Here is a 23777-nt window from a genome sequence, read left to right on the forward strand (position 1 = left end):
CAGTCTGGCCAATTTCTGCTGAATATGTCAAAAGGATGCCATTACTGCAGCCTTTATACGCTAAGCAGAAGCTACTATGTAAAACATTTTTGAAACCTTTACTGCAGTAATATTTATAATGGTTTGACTTTAGTTTTGAATAATGCTAGTATTTCAATTTTTTTAAAGTGGTTTGTTAAACCCTTCATCTGAGGATCACAGGGGGGTTTAAAATATAAAAACACAAAACTATATAACATAGTGGCAAATAATCAATACCCACCCCCACCCCCAGTTTAAAAGGCCAAAGGCCTGGGAGAAGGTTTTTGCCTGGTGCCTAAAGATATGCAATGAAGACGCCAGGCAAGCCTTCCTGAGGAGAGCATTCCACAAACTGGTAGACACTGCAGAAAAGGCCCCTTCTCATGTTGCCACCCTCCAGACCTTTTGAATGGGGCACATAAAGAAGGGTCTCAGTTTATGATTGCAGGGTCTGTGTTGGTTCATATAGGGTAAAGTGGTCCTTGAGGTATTGAGGTCCTGATCCATTTACAGGTCAAAACCAGCATTTTGAATTAGGCACAGAAACTGATGTAATATGCCCAACTGTCTTGCCTTGGTGTAATATTGATGTATTACACCAAACTGTCTTACTTGACCACAGTAAGGGACTGGACAGAGGAGGAATGATGGGAACCGCCTCCCCAGCCTGACTCTTCCAGAGAAGAGGAGGATAGCATGGATTTACAACAGTGGTTTACCGGAGGTCATAGCTCAGAGGCAGATGAGGGGGAAAGCTGGGAAATAAGAGGAAAGGAGCAGGAAGAAGAAGAAGAAGAAGAAGAAGAAGAAGAAGAAGAAGAGGAGGAGGAGTTTGGATTTGATATCCCACTTTATCACTACCCAAAGGAATCTCAAACCGGCTAACATTCTCCTTTCCCTTTCTCCCCCACAACAAACACTCTGTGAAGTGAGTGGGGCTGAGAGAAGTGTGACTAGCCCAAGGTCACCCAGCAGCTGCATGTGGAGGAGCGGAGATGCAAACCCGGTTCACCAGACTACGAGTCTACCACTCTTAACCACTATACCACACTGGCAGGAAGAAGCAGCAGCACCAGGGGAGAGACAGCTGACAGACTCAGTGTCTTTAGAAAGCATTCCAGACCCCCCTCCCAGAACCTGGTGGGCATGGAAAGTAGGGGAGCAAAGAGCTCAGAGGCAGAAGGCAGAAGGCACAGATCAGCCATTGTAGGAATGACATATAATGGGAGAGACGGAGGGGGTGGGATTTCACTTGGAGCAACGTCATTACTCTAAGAGGCAGAATTTCTAAACCTCTCTCTGTGAATATTGAATAAAAGACTTGGGGGGGGGGCGGATTCCCTGAAGCCTGACAGCCACTGAATTCTGCACCAACTGATGTTTCCGAACCCTCTTCAGAGGCAGCCCCACATATAACACATTGCAGTAAACTAACCTAGAGGTTACTAGAGCATAGACAACAGTAGTTAGGCTATCCTTGTCCAGATAGGGGCACAGCTGGGCCACCAGCTGAAGCTGATGGAAGGCACTCGGGGGCCACCGAGGCCACCTGAGCCTCAAGCGACAGCAAGGAATTCAGAAGTACCCCAGAGGGAGCTCCTTCAGGGGAGTATAACACCATCAAGACCAGGCAACCTCCCATCCATCTGGTCTCGAGAACCGCCCACTAACATTGACTCAGTCTTATCTGAATTGAGCTTCGGTTTGTTGGCCCTAATCCAGTCCATAACTGAGGTAAGACGTCAGCCTAGCACCTCCACTGCCACACCTGCAGATGTAAAGGAGAAGTAGAGCTGTGTGTCATCAGCATATTGCTGACAGCATACTTCAAAACTCCGGATGACCCTATTTAGCGGTTTCATGCAGATGTTGAACAGCATGGGAGATAATATCAAATCCAGAAGAACTGCACATTGAATGTTCCACAGGGCCGAAAAAAACACACTCCTCAAGCATCACCCTCTGGAAACAACCATCCAAATAGGACCAGAACGACTGCAAAGCCAGCCACTCCAGAAGGATACCGTGGTTGATAAAATCAGGATGAATGCTCATTGGTGTATAACTATTCTGCAAACAAATCAGAATGAATACTCCATAGAAAACAAGCAACTTGTCTAACCGTCATGTAAGCTTTGCACAAGCAAATTGGGATGAGTGCTGAATGAACAGGTTGTCTAGAGGAGCCCTCCGGAACCTTAGAGCAAGTTGCAGAACTGAAATAAAACTAAGGTGGTAGGAATCAACTCAGATTTAGTCCAGTAAGGAAATTCTTCAACTCTGTGCACTTAGCACAAATCTGTCTTGCTGAAACTGATTAACAGTGGGACCAACATGCTAAAATATTTTGCTTCCCTCATGGGACTGTGTCATCATACAGAAACTGAGGTCACACACTGGGAGATTTGAGCTGCTCTTGCTTGACTGTGACAGAGTATGTAAGCCTCTATCTAATTTGAAAGTTTGCTTCTATCTGCTTGAATAATATTAAATACATAAATGTTGGGGTCTCAGTAGTTAATCAAATTTTGTCTAGCTGCTTGATACTCTCTAATGTTGTTTCTTCATGGCATTCTATGAAGTTTAGGTCATCATAGTCTGTGAAAGTGTTGTATATGGAACCTCTGTGCTCTGCTTGTTCCTAGCACTGTCAGTTAATGGATGAGATATTTGGCATGAGCAAGCCCCAAGAGGTTAAATTCTTACCCATGTTCATAGTATTAGCTCTGGATTTCTTATTTACTAAAAAGCAACTGCATATTTTATGTAATTAAAAACAGTAGAAACTTATGCACATTCAACTTGATTTATGTCTTCTTTTAGCCCTTGGGAAGAAGTCATCATTGACTGAAAAGGGGGAGGGGATGAGAGAATTTATAAAAACTTGAAATAACAGCTAAAGACAAGCCTCTTCTTTTGTATGACAACACTGTTTCGATGACAGAGGGCAAAAGGTAGGGAGTATTGTATCTACGGCATCTCCTAATACTATGGTTCCCAGCAAAGAAATGTGGGTTAGCACATCGCCTAAGAGCCAAATACTTAGGGAGTTGCCTGAAAAGATGCACTCCTGGAGAGAGGAAAAAAGATTAAAATAATGGGCCACTGGTGGGTTGGCAACAGTTCTACAATTCCGTGACTTCTGCCAAGGTTGTGTGAGGCTGTTGCTGCAAGTGATTCCTATTGAAAATTAGAATCACACAGTCCATAGAAAGAGGTGCCATGAAGCTTGCTAAGAAAATATAAAAGAACAAGCAAAACTTCATGCTCATTCACACCTTGGAAGATGGGAGCATGAAAATTTAAGAGTGCAGCCTCTTCGATCTGTGGTGCAATTAAAATAAAGCAATTTTAACCATGCACAGAGTACTTTCACAAACTGACTTTCAAAATATATTTGATTATGAGTCCCTTCAAAAATAAAGTCCATGGGATCATTTTCATATTAAATTACAGTGGTACCTCGGGATGCGAATGGGATCCGTTCTGGAGCCCCATTCACATCCTGAATGCAATGTAAGATGCGACGGCGTGACTGCGCAGGCGCGGGTCGCATTTTTCCGCTTCCGCGCATGCGCGTGACGTCATTTTAAGCATCTGCGCATGCGCGAGTGGCGAAACTCAGAAGTAATGCGCTCCGTTACTTCCGGGTTGCCGCGGAGCACAACTTGAACGCACTCAACCCGAAGCACATTCAACCCGAGTTATGACAGTATCTTTATTCTGCTCAGATGCTCAGAGCAGTGTACATAGTTCTTCTCCATCTGCCTTTTAGACTCACAAGAACTCTCAGTAATGCTGAGAGATCAAGACTGGCTCAGGGGCCCTGAATGAGCTTCATGGTTGAGTAGGGACTTGAACTCAGTCTCCCTAGTTCAAGCCCAATACTCTTTTAACTGCTACACCAACCACACCACATCTCCATTTAGATGTCATTATTGCTGTACTGTATCTTGAAGGCTCAGAGATGTCACACAATTTTTTTTTTTAAAAAATGATACAATAAAGAGAACTGTTTGTGGCAGAGACCATTGAATTTCAGTAATATACAAGAGTGCATTCTTCCAGCTTAGCTGGTTCGCCAGCTTCAGCTGTTCCTGGACAAGGATGACTTGGTCACAGTAGTGCAGGTCTTGAGAACATCTAATTTGTTGTTGTTGTTTAGTCGTTTAGTCATGTCCGACTCTTGTGACCCCATGGACCAGAGCACGCCAGGCACTTCTGTCTTCCACTGCCTCTCACAGTTTATCCAAACTCATGCTGGTAGCTTCAAGAACACTATCCAATCATCTCGTCCTCTGTCGTCCCCTTCTCCTTGTGCCCTCCATCTTTCCCAACATCAGGGTCTTTTCCAGGGAGTCTTCTCTTCTCATGAGGTCATTGGAGCCTCAGCTTCAGGATCTGTCCTTCCAGTGAGCGCTCAGGGCTGATTTCCTTAAGAATGGATCGGTTTGATCTTCTTGCAGTCCATGGGACTCTCAAGAGTCTCCTCCAGCACCATAATTCAAAAGCATCAATTCTTCGGCGATCAGCCTTCTTCATGGTCCAACTCTCACTTCCATACATCACTACTGGGAAAACCACTGTAATACACTGTGTGGAACCCTTGAGGTTGGTTCAGAAATTGCAAGTAGTATAGAATGCTGCAGCCCAGCTTTTGGCAAGAACAGCTGCATGTCAGCATATTACACTGGTGCCAAAAGCTCTACACTACCTGCCAATACATTACCAAGCCATGTTCAAGGTATTACTATTAATGAATAAAGCCCTAAACGGCCTAGGACCAGGTTCCCAGAAGAACTGCCTTATCCCTTATACCCCGGTCAGATCACTGTGATCATCTGGAGAAACTCTCCTGACTGCCCCACAGTTATCCCATATTCATGTGGTTTCTGTACACAGTAAGGCTTTTAGTATCATGGCACCAGTATTTTGAAACATTATTTTTATGGAAATCAGACAGACCCAACAATTTTTGACATTTATTTTCTTGCTGGAAACAACTTCTTCATCTTCTTTTTGCTAAGTCTTTTTAGAGATTTGATTTGATTCAGCAAAAGTCATTTGTTCTGTATTTTGTAATTTTATGATATTGTAATGCTTTTATTGAATGCTGCCAAGAAATTTTCTTATGAGCTGGCAGCTCAGAAATACTTTTACGTATATACACATACACAGTGCTTTTTGGGGGGTGCAGGGGTACGCATACCCCTAAACATTTTGTGAATCTAAGTTTGGCCTCATTGAGGGGGTAGTATTTCAATATGAGTAGGAAAATGAGAGTACCCCTAAACATTCTTTTAGAAAAAGCACTGCATACACACACACACACACACACACACACACACACACTCCCCACCCCTGATGTTATTTCCACTGATGCTATACTATGTATTTATTTATTTATTATATTAGTAGTCTTATTTCAGACAGGGGAACTCAAAGTGACTTACACAAACAAGAGTAAAAACAAAGCTCTGTAGCTTGAAGTTTTGTCCTCTGTACTGAAAAAGTACGGTCAGGATCACCACAATTTGGAAAGTGAAAGTGGGGCAGTGTCATGCCTAGCACCAACCCGGTACCGGGCACTAAGTCTTCGTAGGAAGTACTAGACACCCCACAGGTCGAGGACCTTGAGGAGCAAGCAGGCCTCCCTGAATCCAATGCTGAGGATGCCCTGAGGGGCTCTCTGAATTGATACCTGATGGAGAAAAAAAACCCCAGAAGTGAAAGAGGAGTTGGTGGAGCACTCCATCCCCGACCTCAAGATTGCCACTTCAGGTCCAGGTCAAAGAGCGACAACACAGTATTTGCTTGTGGGCCCAGAGTTGTCAGTCTACTCGTGAGTAAGGGGGTGCATGGGAATATGCAATCCCCAGTACTCCTTCATTGCCAGTAGCTGTATTTAGGGTGTGGTTTAGGAGGCCAGAATTTATAAGATCCTGAGCCTTCTAGTTGCTGGAAGCAACATTGGTCCCTGACTCCTAGCATCCCCGTCTTGCTGAAGCTCCCTGTGCTAGGGACCTTTTGAGGTGGCAAGGAATAGGGATTGTTCCAGCTTTGCCCACCTTCTGTTTTCCAGGATGTAAACACAGCTGTATGGGACAATCTTATTTTTGCATCCCCAATGGTGGAAGGAATTATTAGACTACCACATCCCCATGAAAATCGTTCTCATTTTTACTCCCACCTCTGATGGTTACTGATTTAGTATAATTCGCTTTCAAAGTTTCAATGCACATATCATTCAGCTAACCTTTCCCTATTTTGTGTTTTCTAAAGCACCAACATTGCCTTATAGAGGCATTCTTTTGAACTGGCTTCTCATCTATGCGAAATGTGTTCTACAAATTCCTCTGAAGAGTTATTGTTAAAATAGCAATATTGTTCCCATATGTTTCTCTCCATAACTGATCTTCAAGCCCTACAAGATAAGCAAGACAACCAGATCACTTTCTCTATCAGACTGAATTTGAAGAGAATTAATTACATTCAAAAGGCTTGTCAGATTGGAAAAAGGAGAGTTAAGAGATCTGAACCAGCAGCAGATGTTGGAGAATACTGATCCAATTATTACCTAGCACAGAATATACTGGAAAAATGTTCTGGAGGCCAGCAGCGACACAATCTCTCTGGGTGGCCTGCCCATCATCTCTTGCTGACTGATCTTTGCTCCAGAGTTGTCATTCCACAGAAGGCACTTGGGGTCATGATGACACTTGGAAAAATATTATTTAAGGAATGATGTACCATTCCTTAGAGACATACAATAAAAAACTCTGCCATCAGTCTAAATCACTTTATCTTTTGGCCTGTCTATTCAGCCCCACCTATGGGAACTGTGTACAGACCACTGCTCTGCTCCACATGAGTGACGGCACCCAAGGGCTCGTACGTGGAGGTAGTGCCATTTGAATATTTTGGTTTGAGTATTATTTCATTTCTTTTTCAAACTTTTGCATGTTTGCTTTATTGTGTTCCCAATGCCTAGCAAGTCCTGCATCTTTTGGAGATTTTGCTTCTCGTAAGAAAGTAAGAAGCTGCCTTATACCAGATTATTTGTTCATCTAGCCCAGCGTTCTGAGTATCTATAGCTCTCCAGAGTCTCAGCGGGAGGTTTTTTCTATCACCCGCTGTGGCGATCACACAGGGTCCCCGGACGTTTCACCATCTATTGATCCCTGTGCCACCACTTTATTTCTCGCTGCCACTACCCAGGCCCTACCTGGTACAATACTGAGTCCAGTCAGGGTTAAATTGGAACATAAACTTATGTTTATTTATTGCAGTTTAACAAGCGTGTGGTTTCATAAACGGTATCGGTCAATTACAATCATGGGGTGCCTATCCAGACCTATAACTTCCGCTACCTGCTCTCACTCACTAAACCACCTCTCAGATATTTACCATATTTTTTGCTCTATAAGACTCACTTTTTCCCTCCTAAAAAGTAAAAGGAAATGTGTGTGCATCTTACGGAGCGAATGCAGGCTGTGCAGCTATCCCAGAAGCCAGAACAGCAAGAGGGATTGCTGCTTTCACTGTGCAGCGATCCCTCTTGCTGTTCTGGCTTCTGAGATTCAGATATTTTTTTTCTTGTTTTCCTCCTCCAAAAACTAGGTGCATCTTGTGATCTGGTGCGTCTTATAGAGCGAAAAATACAGTGTACTTGTCTTTCTAGCTCCTAACTGTTCCTGACTCAGCTTATTTCTCTACACTGACTCAACCTCCCCACAGACTCTATTCCAATTCACTCCCAATCCAACCAACCTCCCAACGAACTCCTCCCTTCGCCCCTCCCAGAACTGGTTTTATAGTCCCTCTGACTCCACCCCCCTGGGTTCTGATTGGGTAACCTGTTTAACTATTTCACCTCCAGAACTCTCATACGTTAACGTCACACCTGCTACCTCCTCCTTTTAACAGAAAGTACCAGGGATTGAGCCTGTGAATTTCTGCATGCATGCACACATAGCACTTAGCTACGGCCCCTCCTTTCTCAGATGATTGATTGATTGATAGTATCTGCAGAGTTTTCATCAAGATTGAAACAGTGATGAAGAATGCAACGGATGTGTAGCTCACTCAAGGCAAATCCCCATAGAAATGCTTATACATTTCCAGAATTGTGTTAGGCTTACCACCAGCTGCAGCTGCACATGTTGGCACTGGACATTCAGAGCATCATCTCTCTCTCTCTCTCTCTCTCTCTCTCTCTCACACACACACACACACACACACACACACACACATATAACCACACCTACATTTCATCTAACCACACCGGCTTGGGAAGTTTGTTAAACCCAGTGGAGACCATCACCCCAACAATAATTGTTCGAAGGCACAGCTTGCTACCACAGCTGAAAAGCTATAAACTACTATATTGGAATAGGGGGGAAATTTGCCAGATGGCTCTCTCATCATTGCAATGTTATAAAGCAGCAAAATGTTTTAATTGCTGCAAAGGAAAATAACTTCTGCTGGGACTGTGGTTTACATCAGAAACAAACCTTCTCTGAGGGAGATGGCCCTTCTCTTACCTTACATATCTCTTTCGGGGGGGGGGGAATGTGTATTTGCATAAACCCTGAAAATGGGCATGATTTCAAACCTGTAAATCTTGCAAGATGGATTTTGCCCTAGGTTGGGGGTAGGATTGATGATAGACTCCATCAATAAGGAGAACATTGGCAGCAGACTATCAAAACACCATTGCTTGTATGCCTAGATCAGATGCAACATGGGTGGTCATAAGAACTCCATCACGAAGCAAATTTGACAAGTGGGTGGGGCCACCCACCTGTCAATAAATGTGTGTCAGAAATGACATCAGGTCATTAACATGCTGCTAATGGGAAGTCAAGGAGGAGGAGGTCACAGCGGCCATGGTTAAGTGGTCACAAGACTTTGGGTATTCAATAACCATGCCACAGTGGGAAAATTTGTGGAAGATTAATTGGAAATTCACAAACCGTTATGTCTTAAGAGAAAACAACACTGATGGTATCTAACACCTTGGAAACTGTCAAAGGTGTACAAAAATGTCCCAAGTAATTGTTGGAGGTGTGGAGATGAATCAGGCACTTTCTATCACATGTGGTGGCTATGCAAAAAAAATCCAGGCATTTTGGGAGAGTATCCACTTAGAAATATAAAAAACAATAAAGATTTCCTTTAAGAGAAAACCAGAAGCTTATCTCCTGGGGATCACAGATTTGGATATCCCGCAAAAAACGAAGAGTATATTTTCATACGCCACAGTGGCAGCAAGAGTTCTTATCGCTACAAAGTGGAAGAGTGATGAAATCCCCTCTACCCATGAATGGATCCAAAAGCTAACAGATTATGCGGAGTTAGATAGTTTATCAGAAAAAAGAAAGAACAAACCAAAACAGGAATTTATCTCAAAATGGGAAGTCTTCAAAGTTTATTTGAAAATCAATTAGAGTAGTTTAAACTCTGTCGCAGCATTTGAATAACTTTAGTAGTAGATTTGAGAAAGATAGGAAACCTAAGATAAATCAATAATTAGTTAATTTAAGATCAAAATGTGTGGCGGCAACAAATAATAGATAATTGAAACAAGGAATGGATGGGAAATCGGATCTATAGTCGAAGGACCGCTTTTTGCTTTATTGATTTGTAATTAATATTGTCTTTATCACTGTTTTGTTTGTATTTTTCCTTTTTTGGTGTATCAGCAAAAAACAAAAACAAAAAAATGCTGCTAATAGAGCAGCTGAATCAAGCTAGACTGTTCTTCCTTTACATCAATTGGTGTGGGAGGAAGTCCATGATGCTTAGCACTGAAAAATGCAGGGCTGCTTCGAAGATCAATGCTGGGAAGGAGCAACAGTCCTGGATGATGTCAAGTTTAGGGCGGGCAGGTAATAGGGATGCCTAGTGGGCTAAGCCTAGACTGTGGGGCAGAGGTTCTCCATCCCAAGCTACAACAGTAATAGGTAATTTGTTGGCTATTATTTCAAATATACCTCGATCCTCATAGGGACTATAGATGCATGAGTGAAGCTTTGGTGCATATTCCCTAACTGAATGGGAAACTGTGAATGGCAGGTGGCTTCTGCACACATAGTCCAGCTGCACATACAGAACTCTTTCAGGAAATCAGCAGCAGCACCAATGAATTGGTTAGGAAGCAGACCAGGATGAGCTGGATTTGTGATTGCTGCATCTTAAGAGAGTTCTGTACCTACAACCTCAGCTGCTGAGCAAAACACACAACTGGATCAAGGCCGGTATTATTTTTTGTTGTTCAGCAGCTATTCAAATACAGAGCTCTTCATGGTACAAAAGTTCAATATGGACAGCCCTTTTATGGACAAAATGAACAATGTCTCTTTAAAAGCGATTGTGTTTCTCTAGTCAAAATTATGTATCTGCCAAGATTATTAATGAAGTAGAAAGTGCAACAGAGGTAAATACGGCCTTGGAAAACAGCTGGGGGCGTAAATGTGAGTGGTATCCATTCTCAGCACTCTAGACTGAGAGAGGAAAACTTGCTGAAAAGAAGCTGGAATTTATTAAAAGGGTATTTCAAAAGACTGTTGAGCTATTGTAATGACTGTTTCTTCCAGTGATCATAACTTGCTGCAGGCAAAGCAGTTCATCTTCAAACACCCATCACAAATGAATGCAAGTTTAAATTGTGTTAGTACAAAGAGCTGGTCCACTTGCATGTGCATAGAGTGTCCTATGTAAAATCAACATGCACAAGATACCTGGTCATTTTCAATTGCATGTACAGCAATATGGGAAACCTATGGACATGCCAAGGATACTGTAGTTGGGTTGAAACCTTCTGTTGCACGAGCATCTCTTTAAAACATGCCATTTGTTTTCTGTAAAACAGTAACCCTCTCAAAAAATAGTACACATAATGGAAAATCTTGACGCGGAAGCTTGGGTTGTCTAGGGCTGTCAGTGTCGATCTTTGGCAATTCCACATCAACATTTAATCCACTGCAGGACTGTTTCTATGGTCCAGTTCAGATATACCAGTTTAATAAACCATGACATGAACAAGTGTTTTACCTATGCATTCCTTTATTCCCTCCTCCCTCCTCTCACACTTTCATAATGCAAAATGTCTGGGGTATGTAAAACCACAGTTTCCTGTTACACCCAAACCAGGAAACTGTGATTTACAAGTGACAGGTTTAACAAATCCCAAAAGTATTTTAATTAATCTTAATTTATCATAACAGGGAAGTATCTCCTCTGTGCTTCCTTAACATTATCTTTTCAACTTTTGCAGCCATCTCATCTTGAATATAGTTACCACATATGCACTAAGGACAAGTATCTCTATACAAAACTGAAACCTATTTTCTGTATTTTAGGGAGCCGGAGTCCGATTGCAGATCAGCCTCAAGGTAAAATCCAAAAGTGGGCATGAAACTGACTGTGATGATATACGAAGTAGAGGGGAGGGGGCACCATCTATAAGAAATCAAATTGTGTGTTTGGGTGCTATATTCTTACTGCCCGTTATTCACTTATAGCCCGTTCATTGTAAGGTGACAAATGGCGATTAGGTACAGCGGCATATTAGTGTTACCAAGAAGATTCAGCTGGAGCTCTGCACATGCCCTGGAATCATGCGTTTATTTTTTGCCATTGTTTTGAGCAATGAGTTCACCATTGTTGCAAAGTATTGGAGAACTGCAGTAGGTCAAGATAAATATCCTCCCATCAGGTGACGTCTCAGCAACTTCCGCCAAAGAGCCTCTGCATACTAGGTGCAACCCCATTAAACTCCCCACTGTAACAGCAATAAAATGCTTAATTAGTCCCCAGAACCTTTTGCAACTGTTATTCAGAAGCAAAGCACCCATTACAATGGAAGTAGAATGTAGCCATCATGGGTGGTAGCCAGGGCCAGATTTAGGTTTGATGAGGCCCTAAGCTACTGAAGGTAATTGGGGCCCTTTATATGTGATAATTTAGGAAGCAGGCTAGCAGGCGGGGCATCATAGAAGCCTACACAACACAACACCAAACACGGTTGCTGCATGTAGGTTTTATTTTATTTGTTTTTTATCTTATATTTTGGAAATGTACATCCAGTCCCCCCCCCCTTTAAATATTTTTGGGGCCCCCAAGAGAGTGAGACCCTACGATATAGCTTGTTTAGCTTATAAATAAATCTGGCACTGGTGGTAGACATTGAAAGCCCTCCTCTCCATGTTTTTATTTTATTTTATTTTATTTATTTTATTAAAAAGCTGTCCAAGTTGGTGGCTATCACTACAATTGTTGGGAGCAAATTCCACAGCCGAACTACGAGCTGCATGAAGAAGTTATTTCTTTTCACTGGCTGATGAGAGTTGTAGTTCAAGGGCACCATTTTGGAGAGGCTAGTCTAGATAATGGCACTGAAGAAGGTCCTACATTTAAAAATGAGAATTTTAAGAAGTGAACATCCAGAACCTCCTTGTTTGTAAGATGTTCTTATTCTACGTGCAAGGCTATGTCAGACAAACAGAATTTAAAAGATGAGGCATTAAAAAAATTAGAAAATAATAATACAGTCGTACCTTGGATCCTGAACGCCGCAAACCCGGAAGTGAGTGTTCTGGTTTGCGAATATTCTTTGGAACCCGAACTTCCGACTGGGCTTCCGCAGCTTCCGATTGGCTGCAGCCAATCAGAAGCACGCTTTTGTTACCAAACGTTTTGGAAGTCAAACAGACTTCCAGAACAGATTCTGATCAACTTGCAATGAAGGCTGTGAAAACACTGCTTTTTGGAAACCTTGAATGCATGCCACAGCAGATAACTTGATGTTGCAAGAACATCTTGCCTCTTCGTGAAATCTCTTTTTGTCACTTACACCTTCTGATATCTGAGATGGCATTTGATGGGCTATTAAGTCTGTTTGCCACTGAGCAGAATTTATAAAGGATCTTTTCCCATACTTGATGTTATGATAGTCAGTGCCATTTTTCTAGAAAAAGAGGTCCCAGAGCTCACCATGAACCTCTCCCTTGTTCTTTTAGAACGGCAATGGCGCCCACTTGTGAACTGCTGGAGCTGAGCTCTGGTGAGCTCCAGCTTGGAGTGGGGGGAAGGGGACTCTGGTAATTATAGTTAAAATTAATACAGCTTAAGGAATATGGAAAACTGCCAAATCAAATTATTTGCCCAACTAAAAGGTAAAAAGGACCCTTGGACCAGTCAAAGTCCAGTCAAAGACGAATATGGGATTGCGGCACTCATCTTACTTTTCAGGCCGAGGGGGCCGGCGTTTGTCCACAGACAGCTTTCTGATTCATGTGGTCAGCATGACTAAACCGCTTTTGGTGCAACGGGACACCGTGGCGGAAACCAGAGCACACGGAAACACCCTTTACCTTCCTGCCGCAGCGGTACCTATTTATCTACTTGCACTGGTGTGCTTTCGAACTGCCAGGTTGGCAGAAGCTGGGACAGAGCAACGGGAGCTCACCCCGTCGCAGGGATTCGAACCACTGACCTTCTGATCAGCAAGCCCAAGAGGCACCACCCACTTCCCAAGTAGCCTAACTAGCCCAGTATTGTCCACGCTGACTTGCAGAGCTCTTGCCAATCAATTGCTATCTAATCATTTTCAGCTGAACTTATCAGGGATGTACACCAGAATCCAGACTCCCCTTGGAAATTAGCCAAACACTTAATAGTAATGTGAAATGATCCTTGGGGAGTCAATGTTGACGTGTCCTCCTCAGCTTTTTCTGCAGCTCCACCTGCTTCTGGCTCGTTGTGGCTGCAGGGATTTCGTGACTTGTGTTTCTCTTTTGTGCAGTGCACTTTCAGCTCGAAAAAGAAGAATCAAAGGAAGTAGAGGTAACACCAAAGAAAAAGGCAGAGGTAGGCGATTGATCCTCGTATCTGCCTTATGCATTATAAAATAAAGGTTGCTTTGTTGAGATGGAAATGGTTATTTGGTTTGGTGGTTTGGAGAAGGCTGAGCCGTTAAGCAGTTTATATCCCATTAGCTCCCAAATCTTTTTCTTCTAAAATTATTCTGAAGTCACTGAGTAGTATACTTGTATCACTGACATCCAGTAGAACATTGTTGCACAAAATACCACATAACCAGGCATGGCCAAACTTGGCCCTCCAGATGTTTTGGGACTACAACTCCCATCATCCCTAGCTAACAGGACCAGTGGTCAGGGATGATGGGAATTGTAGTCCCAAAACAGCTGGAGGCTCCAGTTTGGCCTGGTAACATTGTTGCAGGATTGATTGCATAGTGCAATAATGTTGCACTATGAGTTTTCATGATAATGGCTTTGGCCCTGGATTCCTCTGTCATGCAATATTAAAACTCACTTATCCACTTGCTCCAGCAGGCAAGGAACTTTGGATACAACCCATTGCCCACAGGCTTTATGCAGCAACCAGAGAAGGGAGCAGAACTTTTTACCTGAAAATTTATTAGAGGTTATTAGGAAAAATGTGCTGGGTGTCCATTATTTTCCCCATTTTATTACCACGTACTGTCTTTCATTTACAGTGCACTGTGATCTATGTTAAGGTGCATTGTAAGATTCTTTTTCCCTTTGTTACAGTCACATTATATTGGAGATGGCCCAGACTTCCAGCGTTCACTGTTCAACCTTGGTGGTCAAAGTCCTCTGGTCGTATATTACCTTAAGATGCATGGAATATCTAACACCTTAGCAAACATGCGGGCTTACAGGATTAATCACATTGAAATCTGCAAAGTACCATATCCTTTTTAAAAATAAAAATGTAACTTCAGCTGGATTTATAAAATTGGGATGAATTCGGTTTTTTAAAGGATATTAGGTGGGTGCAGTGCTGAGAATGGAAGAATTTTAAGCCTGCACTTCTGAAGATTTGGTTTTCCTTTTCACCAAGGCGAACTAAGAGTTTGGGATCAGTTGCTGCAACTTCTTTTTCCCATTTGCACCAGATGATATCTGAACTGGGCTGCTAAATCATATCTCAGGATCCAAGTGTCTCTCATCTATAATCTACTGATTTAGAACTGTGTTCCAGAGAACCCTGGGATTCTGATCAGGAAGTTTCTCAATTAGTAATGGCAGGCTAGTTACTCAAAAGGCATGTTGCTCACCACAAATGATCTGCAATGTGCGGGGGGGGGAGGCTGCAATGCACAAGGAGTTCTATGGCTGATCTTAGTGTTCCTGAGCAGATGGATCAGTCTGGAATGAGTTTCCTGAAGGCAAAAAAATTTAAAAAAAACTGAGCCACCAAACCCTCTGGCAGCATTCAAGTCCTGAGTTTGCCCACTGGCTTATGGTGGAACACATTCCAGTTGTCCAAAATGATGTGTTCCTATACTACATCTGGATTAGACACCAGGATCTTAAGAATGTGCTATTTAGGAACCTGAACTTCAACATGAATTGTAATGCTTGAAAATTCCCTGCTATAACCTAGCCAACCTTTAAGAGAGTTTACACACTGGGTTTTGGCTATAATACTAGTACCGGGTCGAAGGCTGTATCCCTTTCATTTCATATGATTTTAAGGTGCAGTGCCTAGTCATTGTGCCGGCTTCCTTTGGTTAAACTAGGAAGGGTTTTTGGAGATGAGGGTTTTAATTAATTTTTGTTCAGTCTTACACACATAACCATTTCCAACAAGTCTGGATTTGGGCAGAGGTAACCATTCCCAATAAAGATTAATACCTGAATTCCCTCAAGCATTTTTTTTAATGATAATTCTTATTGCTCTGCTCTCCCGTGTACCAAAATGTTTCCACAGGAGCAACCTTTCCCCTCAGAGGAAACGTTACAGGATTCAGGACTTTTTAGTTTAGAGAAAAGGCAAGTGAGAGGCAACATGGTAGAAGTGTGTAAAATAGGCATAGTTTGGAGAAAATGGATGAGAAATGGTTTTCTCCATCTCTTATAATGCTAGAAGTCAGGGGCATCATACATTAACAGACTGATATGCTTTATTATGAGTTCTGTAGAATGACTGATTCAGAGACTGATCTGTGATCAGAATGCTACTTCGTTATAGTAATTGTAGGTTGAACACCACCCATCTCATTTCAGAATCTGCTTAGACTTTTCAACTTGTTTTTATTATTGCTTGTTAGCCGCCCTGAGCCCGGCCTTGGCTGGGGAGGGCGGGGTATAAATAAAAATTATTATTATTATTATTATTATTATTATTATTATTATTATTATTATTAGAATGCAAGACTTTTTTGTGAGTGTATGTTTTCAGATATCCTCTCCCAGCTTGCATTGTTGGCGCCAACTTTTCAGTTTTGCTCTCATCTTTGTTAGTCGCAGTAGCTTCCATTTTCCAGTGAGTTTTCGGCCAGCCTTCAGAATTTCATGCTGGACACTCATCAGAGCTCAGAGCTGGGCAAAAAGCCCTTTATAGGTCTGGAGGGAAAGAAGGGGGTCGGTTACAGGTTTGCCCCTGAGAGACAGAGAAGAAAGTTTCCATCTTTTCTTTATCTGCTCCTGTGAGTGTTACTGCTTTCTGGAGATTTAGGTACTAGTCCTTCTGCCTTCTACATCTAAAACTATTGTTACTGGCTTCCAAACACTTTCCAGTGTGTCTGTATCATTCCTGGATTTTCAGAACTGGACAGCTGAGGTCGCATATTTCACTATGCTTCAAATCTTCAAGTTACATGTATTTGATCTGCCAGTAACCATTATCCTATGTCAGCATCTTCATCAGAATCCAACTTCTAATTGCTACTGGCTTTTAAAAACAAATCCAGCTGAAAAGATATAAATCAACTCTTTTGGAAAGTTTTTGTTGGAGTATCTAAAGGAAAGGCTTTGTAAACATAATCTTCTGTTCTGATTCTGACACTGTTGGTTTTCTTACAAGGAATTACCTGAGAAGAAAAACTCTCTGAGTTCAGGACTTTTCAAAAATGAGTTTAATCGTAGTGTGACTTTTCTTGGTTTTAACATAAGCCTACCACGATCAGATTCCTCTCGGATAATAATACATAGCTGTATCAAATCTGTTTTGTGGCTCTTCTCTGCAGCCCTAGATTTATCTTAAGGAAATTTGGTAAATCCTTTCTTGGGGCCCTTATTTATTTTACATACTATTTCCTGGTGTATTTATTTCCCTTGGCTGCTACATCAGCAATGGGAACTGTGTGTGTTTGCATTTGTGATATTTCTTAGATTCAGGTAGGTAGCCGTGTTGGTCTGACGCAGTCAAAATATATAAAATAAAAATTAAAAAATTGTCCAGTAGCACCTTAAGGTAAAGGTAAAGTGACCCCTGACCATTAGGTCCAGTTGTGGCCGACTCTGGGGTTGCGGCGCTCATCTCGCTTTACTGGCCGAGGGAGCCAGCATACAGCTTCCGGGTCATGTGGCCAGCATGACTAAGCCGCTTCTGGCGAACCAGAGCAGCGCACAGAAACACCATTTACCTTCCCACTGGAGTGGTACCTATTTATCTACTTGCACTTTGACGTGCTTTTGAACTGCTAGGTTGGCAGGAGCAGGGACCGAGCAATGGGAGCCCACCCCGTCGTGGGGATTCGAACCACTGACCTTTCGATCGGCAAGCCCTAGGTCAGTGGTTTAACCCACAGTGCCACCCGCGTCCCCCAGTAGCACCTTAGAGACCAACTAAGTTTGTTCTGGGTATAAGCTTTCGTGTGCATGCACACTTCTTCAGATATTTCTAGTTATTGTGTGGGCCTTCATATGTCCAGTTCTTCCTTCTAATAGTTGACTCAGGTGGTAGGTGACAACAGGACTGTAACCAAAATGAGGCCAATGAAAAACAGGATGGAGGCATTAGCGTGCTTTGGAGGCATCTAAAACTTGCAGAGGTATTTAAAAAAAAATAAATTTAAGGGCAGGGTGTTGCACACCCCAATAAACATTCCAGTGAAGACTGCCTGTTTAGTAATTTTTCAAAAGAAAAATAGGAAATGGGGGAAGGGGGTAGAATGGTCAGCTGGAAGGGGCATGGCTGGCTGGCTGGCTGAAACACTGAATAGGGGCATACCTGCTAGTAGATGATGGTTTATTGCAACATGGTATGAGAGATCTGACTTGTGTTACAGAGCTTCCCTTTAAAGCTAAGGTTCCACATGCCTCCAGGCTTTAAATTCAGATTCCCAACTGATTTCACAGAGACCAATGACATAGGAGTTGACCCAGTTCCCCATCATCTCTCTCACTCTTTCACCCTGGCGCATCGCTCCGCATACAAGAGCAGTGTTAGAAACTGAGATATGAAAGCTAGGAGCTAAATGGTACCTTAAGCCTAGGCTATAGGTGCAACAATGGAATGTCTAGGCTCGTTTTTTAATATATATATAACAAGAATACAAAGCTGAAAAGGAATGAATTGCAGCTAAAATATTATGTTCATTTTTCATGTGGTCTAGTCCTTCCCTTGCCCACCCTCCTAATATTCTTAAGACGGTCTCTTCTCCAATCTTCAGAGTAGCTGGAAATGGGGAGGCAGAAAAAGGACCTCATTTCCTTCCACTCTGAAATCTTAGGCACAGTGCCGCGCCCAGAGCTCGGAAATTGCTGGTGCTAATGGAACTCTCTGTCGCAAAATGTGCCTAGAACAATGGAAGTTTTGAACACTGTACACACACACCCTTCTCTCCCACTGGCTGCCTTCACGCAGGTAGAGCGGACCTGTAGCTATTGGGATTTTTGTTCCAGGTGAAGCCTCCAGAGGGATGCCATTGAGGCTCCCAGCCACAGTATGTGTGTAGGCAAGTGCATTCATAGGGGTGCCAAATGGGTCTTTGACCCGGGTGAAATAAAACCTAGTTTCGCCCCTGGTAGAGCAGATTGTGCATGCCCAAATAATAGTGAGAAAGTACAGTGGTACCTCGGGTTACATACGCTTCAGGTTACATATGCTTCAAGTTACAGACTCCACTAACCCAGAAATAGTACCTCGGGTTAAGAACTTTGCTTCAGGATGAGAACAGAAATCGTGCTCTGGCAGCACAACAGCAGCGGGAGGCCCCATTAGCTAAAGTGGTGCTTCAGGTTAAGTACAGTTTCAGGTTAAGAACAGACCTCCAGAATGAATTAAGTTCTTAACCCGAGGTACCACTGTACAGTGGTATCTTGGTACTCAAACAGCTTGGCTCCCGGACGCCGCTAACCTGGAAGTAAGTGTTCTGGTTTGTGAACGTTTTTCGGAAGCTGAACATCTGACGTGGCTTCCACAGCTTCCAATTGAATGCAGGAAGCTCCTGCAGCCAATTGGAAGCCGCCCCTTGGTTTTCGAACCGTTTTGGGAGTCGAACGGACTCCTGGAAAGGATTAGGTTCGAGAACCAAGGTGCTGCTGTACTGTGGATTCAGCCCAGAGGAAAAGGTGAGCAGCAGTGGTGGGGAGGAGAAGGAGGAAGAGGTGGGTCTTTCTGAGAGCATCTTGCCCAATGGCCACCCCAAACCATGAAAGAAGCAACTGCAGACCTGTCTTCGGTTGTCTAGAGAGAGCTAAGGAGACTTAATGGAGAATGGTTCAGATCAGAAAGACCTGTGGTGCGAGAGGGGAGGAAAGAGTATGCTATGGGACACAGAGGAAAGGAGGTTAACTGAATGGGTTTAAAAGGAAATTATTAAATTGTAAGAAAAATGTTTTTTCTATGGTTTGCATACTGGCGCATCTCTCTTGGGTTAATAAAAAACGTAAAAGTGGTCCTTGGCGTGGTTTGCGTTATGCACCACTGGTATAAAGAAACGATAATATTTAGGTAGATTGAAGCAATTTTATGCAGACGCTTGTAGTTTCCCTCCCGAGGCTTTGCTTAAAAATGCATCATAATGCTTTGTATATTATTCTTCGGGAAGACAAACAGACCGATCTCGCAGATGTCTTCCTGCACAGGACCTGCGACACGATTGGGAGTTTTGAAAGAGCACTGTCGGAACATGCGCAGGTGCCTTGCCCTGCTGGCTCGGACATCGCTGCTTCGGCCACCCCCAGCCATGTTAATGGGAACTGCTGCCCCGCAGTCATTGCCTCAAGCATTTCATTGGGACTTTCCTAGGAGAATCTGCAGAATGGGGCATATTTCCTTTTCTTAAAAGGAAAACGTAAATCTGTAATGAAATATTACATTGCCACTCTTTTTTAAAATAACCTTTAGTAGAAATTCTGCCCACACATGTGCAAATTTTCTCTCTCTAGTTTCCTCGAGAGAAGGAATATTAAGCTCCTATTCATCCCAACGTATTCATGCTACCAGCTCTGATTTATACCTGCGTATATGGTATAAACGGCCTCGGTCCAGTATACCTAAAGGAGCATCTCCATCTCCATCATTCTGCCCGGACATTGAGGTCCGAGGGCCTTCTGGTGGTTCCCTTGCTGCGAGAAGCCAAGTTAAAGGGAACCAGGCTGAGGGCCTTCTTGGTAGTGGCACCCGCCTTGTGGAATGCCCTCCCACCAGATGTCAAAGACAAAAAATAACTACCAAACTTTTAGAAGACATCTGAAGGCAGCCCTGTTTAGGGAAGCTTTTAATGTTTAATAGGTTATTGTATTTTGGTGTTTTGTTGGAAGCCGCCCAGAGCGGCTGGGGAAACCCAGCCAGATGGGTGGGGTATAAATAATAAATGATGATGATGATGATGATAAACCAGCTCTTTATGTTCCTGTGGAATCCAATAAAAGCAGGCCTCTTCCACATTTTCTGGTTTTATACTATCATATTGGACACGGGTGGCGCTGTGGGTTAAACCACAGAGCCTAGGACTTGCCGATCAGAAGGTCAGCGGTTCGAATCTTCATGACGGGGTGAGCTCCCGTTGCTCGGTCCCTGCTCCTGCCAACCTAGCAGTTCGGAAGCACGTCAAAGTGCAAGTAGATAAATAGGTATCGCTCCGGCGGGAAGGTAAGCGGCGTTTCCGTCCGCTGCTCTGGTTTGCCAGAAGCGGCTTAGTCATGCTGGCCACATGGCCCGGAAGCTGTACACCGGCTCCCTCGGCCAGTAAAGCGAGATGAGCGCCGCAACCCCAGAGTCATCTGCGACTGGACCTAATGGTCAGGGGTCCCTTTACCTTTACGGGATTATTAAGACAAAGCAGGGGTGGCTAGTCTATTAGGCCAAAGGTGCCCTGCCGAAGCAACCTCATCCAGCCTCCACCTGCCTGCCTTCTTACTTGCAACCAGCCCTGGAATTAGTACTGTCAGCTTCCTCCTCCTTAGTTTCTGTGCTGCCCTTGTAGAATTCTGCAGCGGAGAGCATGGCAACAAACCAGTCCCAGGGGGTGCCAGTCATCACTGGGAGGAAATACTTGCTCAGCTCACTGAACCCCCACAAAATGATACTATTGTGCCATTTAAAGAAATAAATGCAACATGTTGATTTACAACTTGCGTTGGGCTTCATAAAACACCAGAAGTATTTCTCTCTAGAGTGACAGTGGAAAATGTCAACACCACCTTCTGTCACAGAATGGCTTTTGGAAAGAAAGAAAAAGGAAACTAACATTCCATTTCAGAGCCAAACAAAATAAACAGGATTATAAATTTATTGAAAAACGAGCTCTATTCATGAATTATTGGAACAGCAAAATATAATATAGAACTATATGTCTTCTTCTCCCAGCTTTAAGATACCACTCTCAATATTCTTAGCATTCTCAATATATGTAGCATTTTCAATATTCAATATTTCAGTATTCAGTATTCTTAGTATCTCCAACCATATAGAAAATCTGGTACTTTTATGCTTGACTTCTATCCTTATTTTAATAATAATATAATAATAATTTATTATTTGTACCCCGCCCATCTGGCTGGGTTTCCCCAGCCACTCTGTGCGGCTTCCACAGAAACCAAAAAACACTAAAATATCATACATTAAAAGCTTCCCTGAATAGGGCCGCCTTAAGATGTCTTCTGAATGTCTTCTAAATTGACATCCGATGGGAGGGCATTCCACAGGGCGGGCGCCACCACCGAAAAGGCCCTCTGCCTGGTTCCCTGTAGCTTCGCTTCTCGCAATGAGGGAACTGCCAGAAGGCCCTCGGCGCTGGACCTCAGTGTCCGGGCAGAACGATGGGGGTGGAGACGCTCCTTCAGGTATACTGGGCCGAAGCCGTTTAGGGCTTTAAAGGTCAACACCAGCACTTTGAATTGTGCTCGGAAACGTACTGGGAGCCAATGTAGGTCTTTCAAGACCGGTGTTATGTGGTCTCGGCGGCCGCCCCCAGTCACCAGTCTAGCTGCCGCATTCTGGATTAGCTGTAGTTTCCGAGTCACCTTCAAAGGTAGCCCCACGTAGAGCGCATTGCAGTAGTCCAAGCGGGAGATAACTAGAGCATGCACCACTCTGGCCAGACAGTCCGCAGGCAGGTAGGGTCTCAGCCTGCGTACCAGGTGGAGTTGGTAGACAGCTGCCCTGGATACAGAATTGACCTGCGCCTCCATGGACAGCTGTGAGTCCAAAATGACTCCCAGGCTACGCACCTGGTCCTTCAGGGGCACAGTTACCCTATTCAGGACCAGGGAGTCCTCCACACCAGCCCGCCCCCTGTCCCCCAAAAACAGTACTTCAGTCTTGTCAGGATTCAACTTCAATCCATTAGCCGCCATCCATCCTCCAACCGCCTCCAGGCACTCACACAGGACCTTCACCGCCTTCACTGGTTCTGATTTGAAAGAAAGGTAGAGCTGGGTATCATCTGCATATTGATGGACACCCAGCCCAAACCCCCTGATGATCTCTCCCAGCGGCTTCATATAGATGTTAAAAAGCATGGGGGAGAGGACGGAACCCTGAGGCACCCCACAAGTGAGGGCCCAAGGGTCTGAACACTCATCCCCCCCCAACCACTTTCTGAACACGGCCCAGGAGGAAGGAGCGAAACCACTGTATAACAGTGCCCCCAGCTCCCAACCCCTCTAGACGGTCCAAAAAGCAGTTTGTATATAAGACCAGGCTGTCACAATTGCTTGATGGTTTCTCTTCTTTGACTGTCTGCTTAACTTGTGCTTAATTCACATATGTATGTATGTTTGCTTGTTGTAGATTTTGTAGCTTGGCCTTATAAATAAATGTTACAAAGAAAGACAAGCCTGAAAAATAAACATTATTTCCCTTGACTGCAATAACAGCACACCAGCTTCTCCGACATACAGAGATGCTATTGCAGAAAGTCACAAAATTGCAGAAAAACGGCGCAACGATTTTCTTAAGTATTGCATTCATTAAGCAACTGTCTTTACTTTGAAAAAAGCTCTGTGTACAATTGGAGGGTACTTTGGGGACCTCACGTGAGGATGGCATGAATTAGATTTCTTGCCAAGCAGCAAAAAGGCAAAGGCGTATTGCGCTGCCTTAGTCACTCCCACTATGTGCTCTATGAATTATCTGCCGCTAATGTTCCTGTGTTTTAATGCTAAACTACAGATTCGGGAGAAGCAATGAACTTGCACAATAAGCTTGCAGACACCCAGGTACTTTGGTCACTCTTGGCAGTGCAAGTTGTTCATTTTCATATAACGAATAGCAGATGTCTATAGCTGCAATCCTCAATGCTGATCACCCTCCAGAAAAGGCTTGTTCAATGGCACTCTTTCAGGGCTACTCAGCAGCAAATGATTTGAGGAATGCTGGGTTTCCAAGCAAACTTACTGGAAAAGCAGAGATAACCTGCTGCATTTCATGTACAACTCCATATTTGCTTTTTATTTGTTTTAAACAGTGGGGGGTGCGTGAAAGTGTGTGTGTGTTCTTATGGATAACATTGCAAGTGTGTCATGCAT

At 43.5% G+C, this 23777-nt stretch overlaps 2 protein-coding genes across 4 annotated transcripts in view; both read left to right on the top strand.

Moving 5' to 3' along the window:
- Positions 1 to 23777, top strand: part of LOC310693470 (NAD(P) transhydrogenase, mitochondrial-like) — a 963907-nt gene that overhangs the window by 183057 nt on the left and 757073 nt on the right. The gene's annotated exons all lie outside the window — the stretch shown is intronic.
- The window catches only part of FAM227B (family with sequence similarity 227 member B), a 116434-nt gene that overhangs the window by 87885 nt on the left and 4772 nt on the right, over positions 1 to 23777 (top strand). For all 3 annotated transcript variants that reach the window (XM_083475823.1, XM_083475824.1, XM_083475822.1), the window contains exons 11-14: positions 11385 to 11417; positions 13829 to 13893; positions 14601 to 14760; positions 23129 to 23207. In XM_083475823.1, the coding sequence (XP_083331949.1) occupies positions 11385 to 11417; positions 13829 to 13893; positions 14601 to 14760; positions 23129 to 23207 (337 nt within the window). The remainder of the gene's footprint in view (positions 1 to 11384; positions 11418 to 13828; positions 13894 to 14600; positions 14761 to 23128; positions 23208 to 23777) is intronic.

This window comes from Podarcis liolepis, assembly GCF_965112155.1.
Source record: "Podarcis liolepis genome assembly, chromosome: 14".
Lineage (NCBI taxonomy): Eukaryota > Metazoa > Chordata > Lepidosauria > Squamata > Lacertidae > Podarcis > Podarcis liolepis.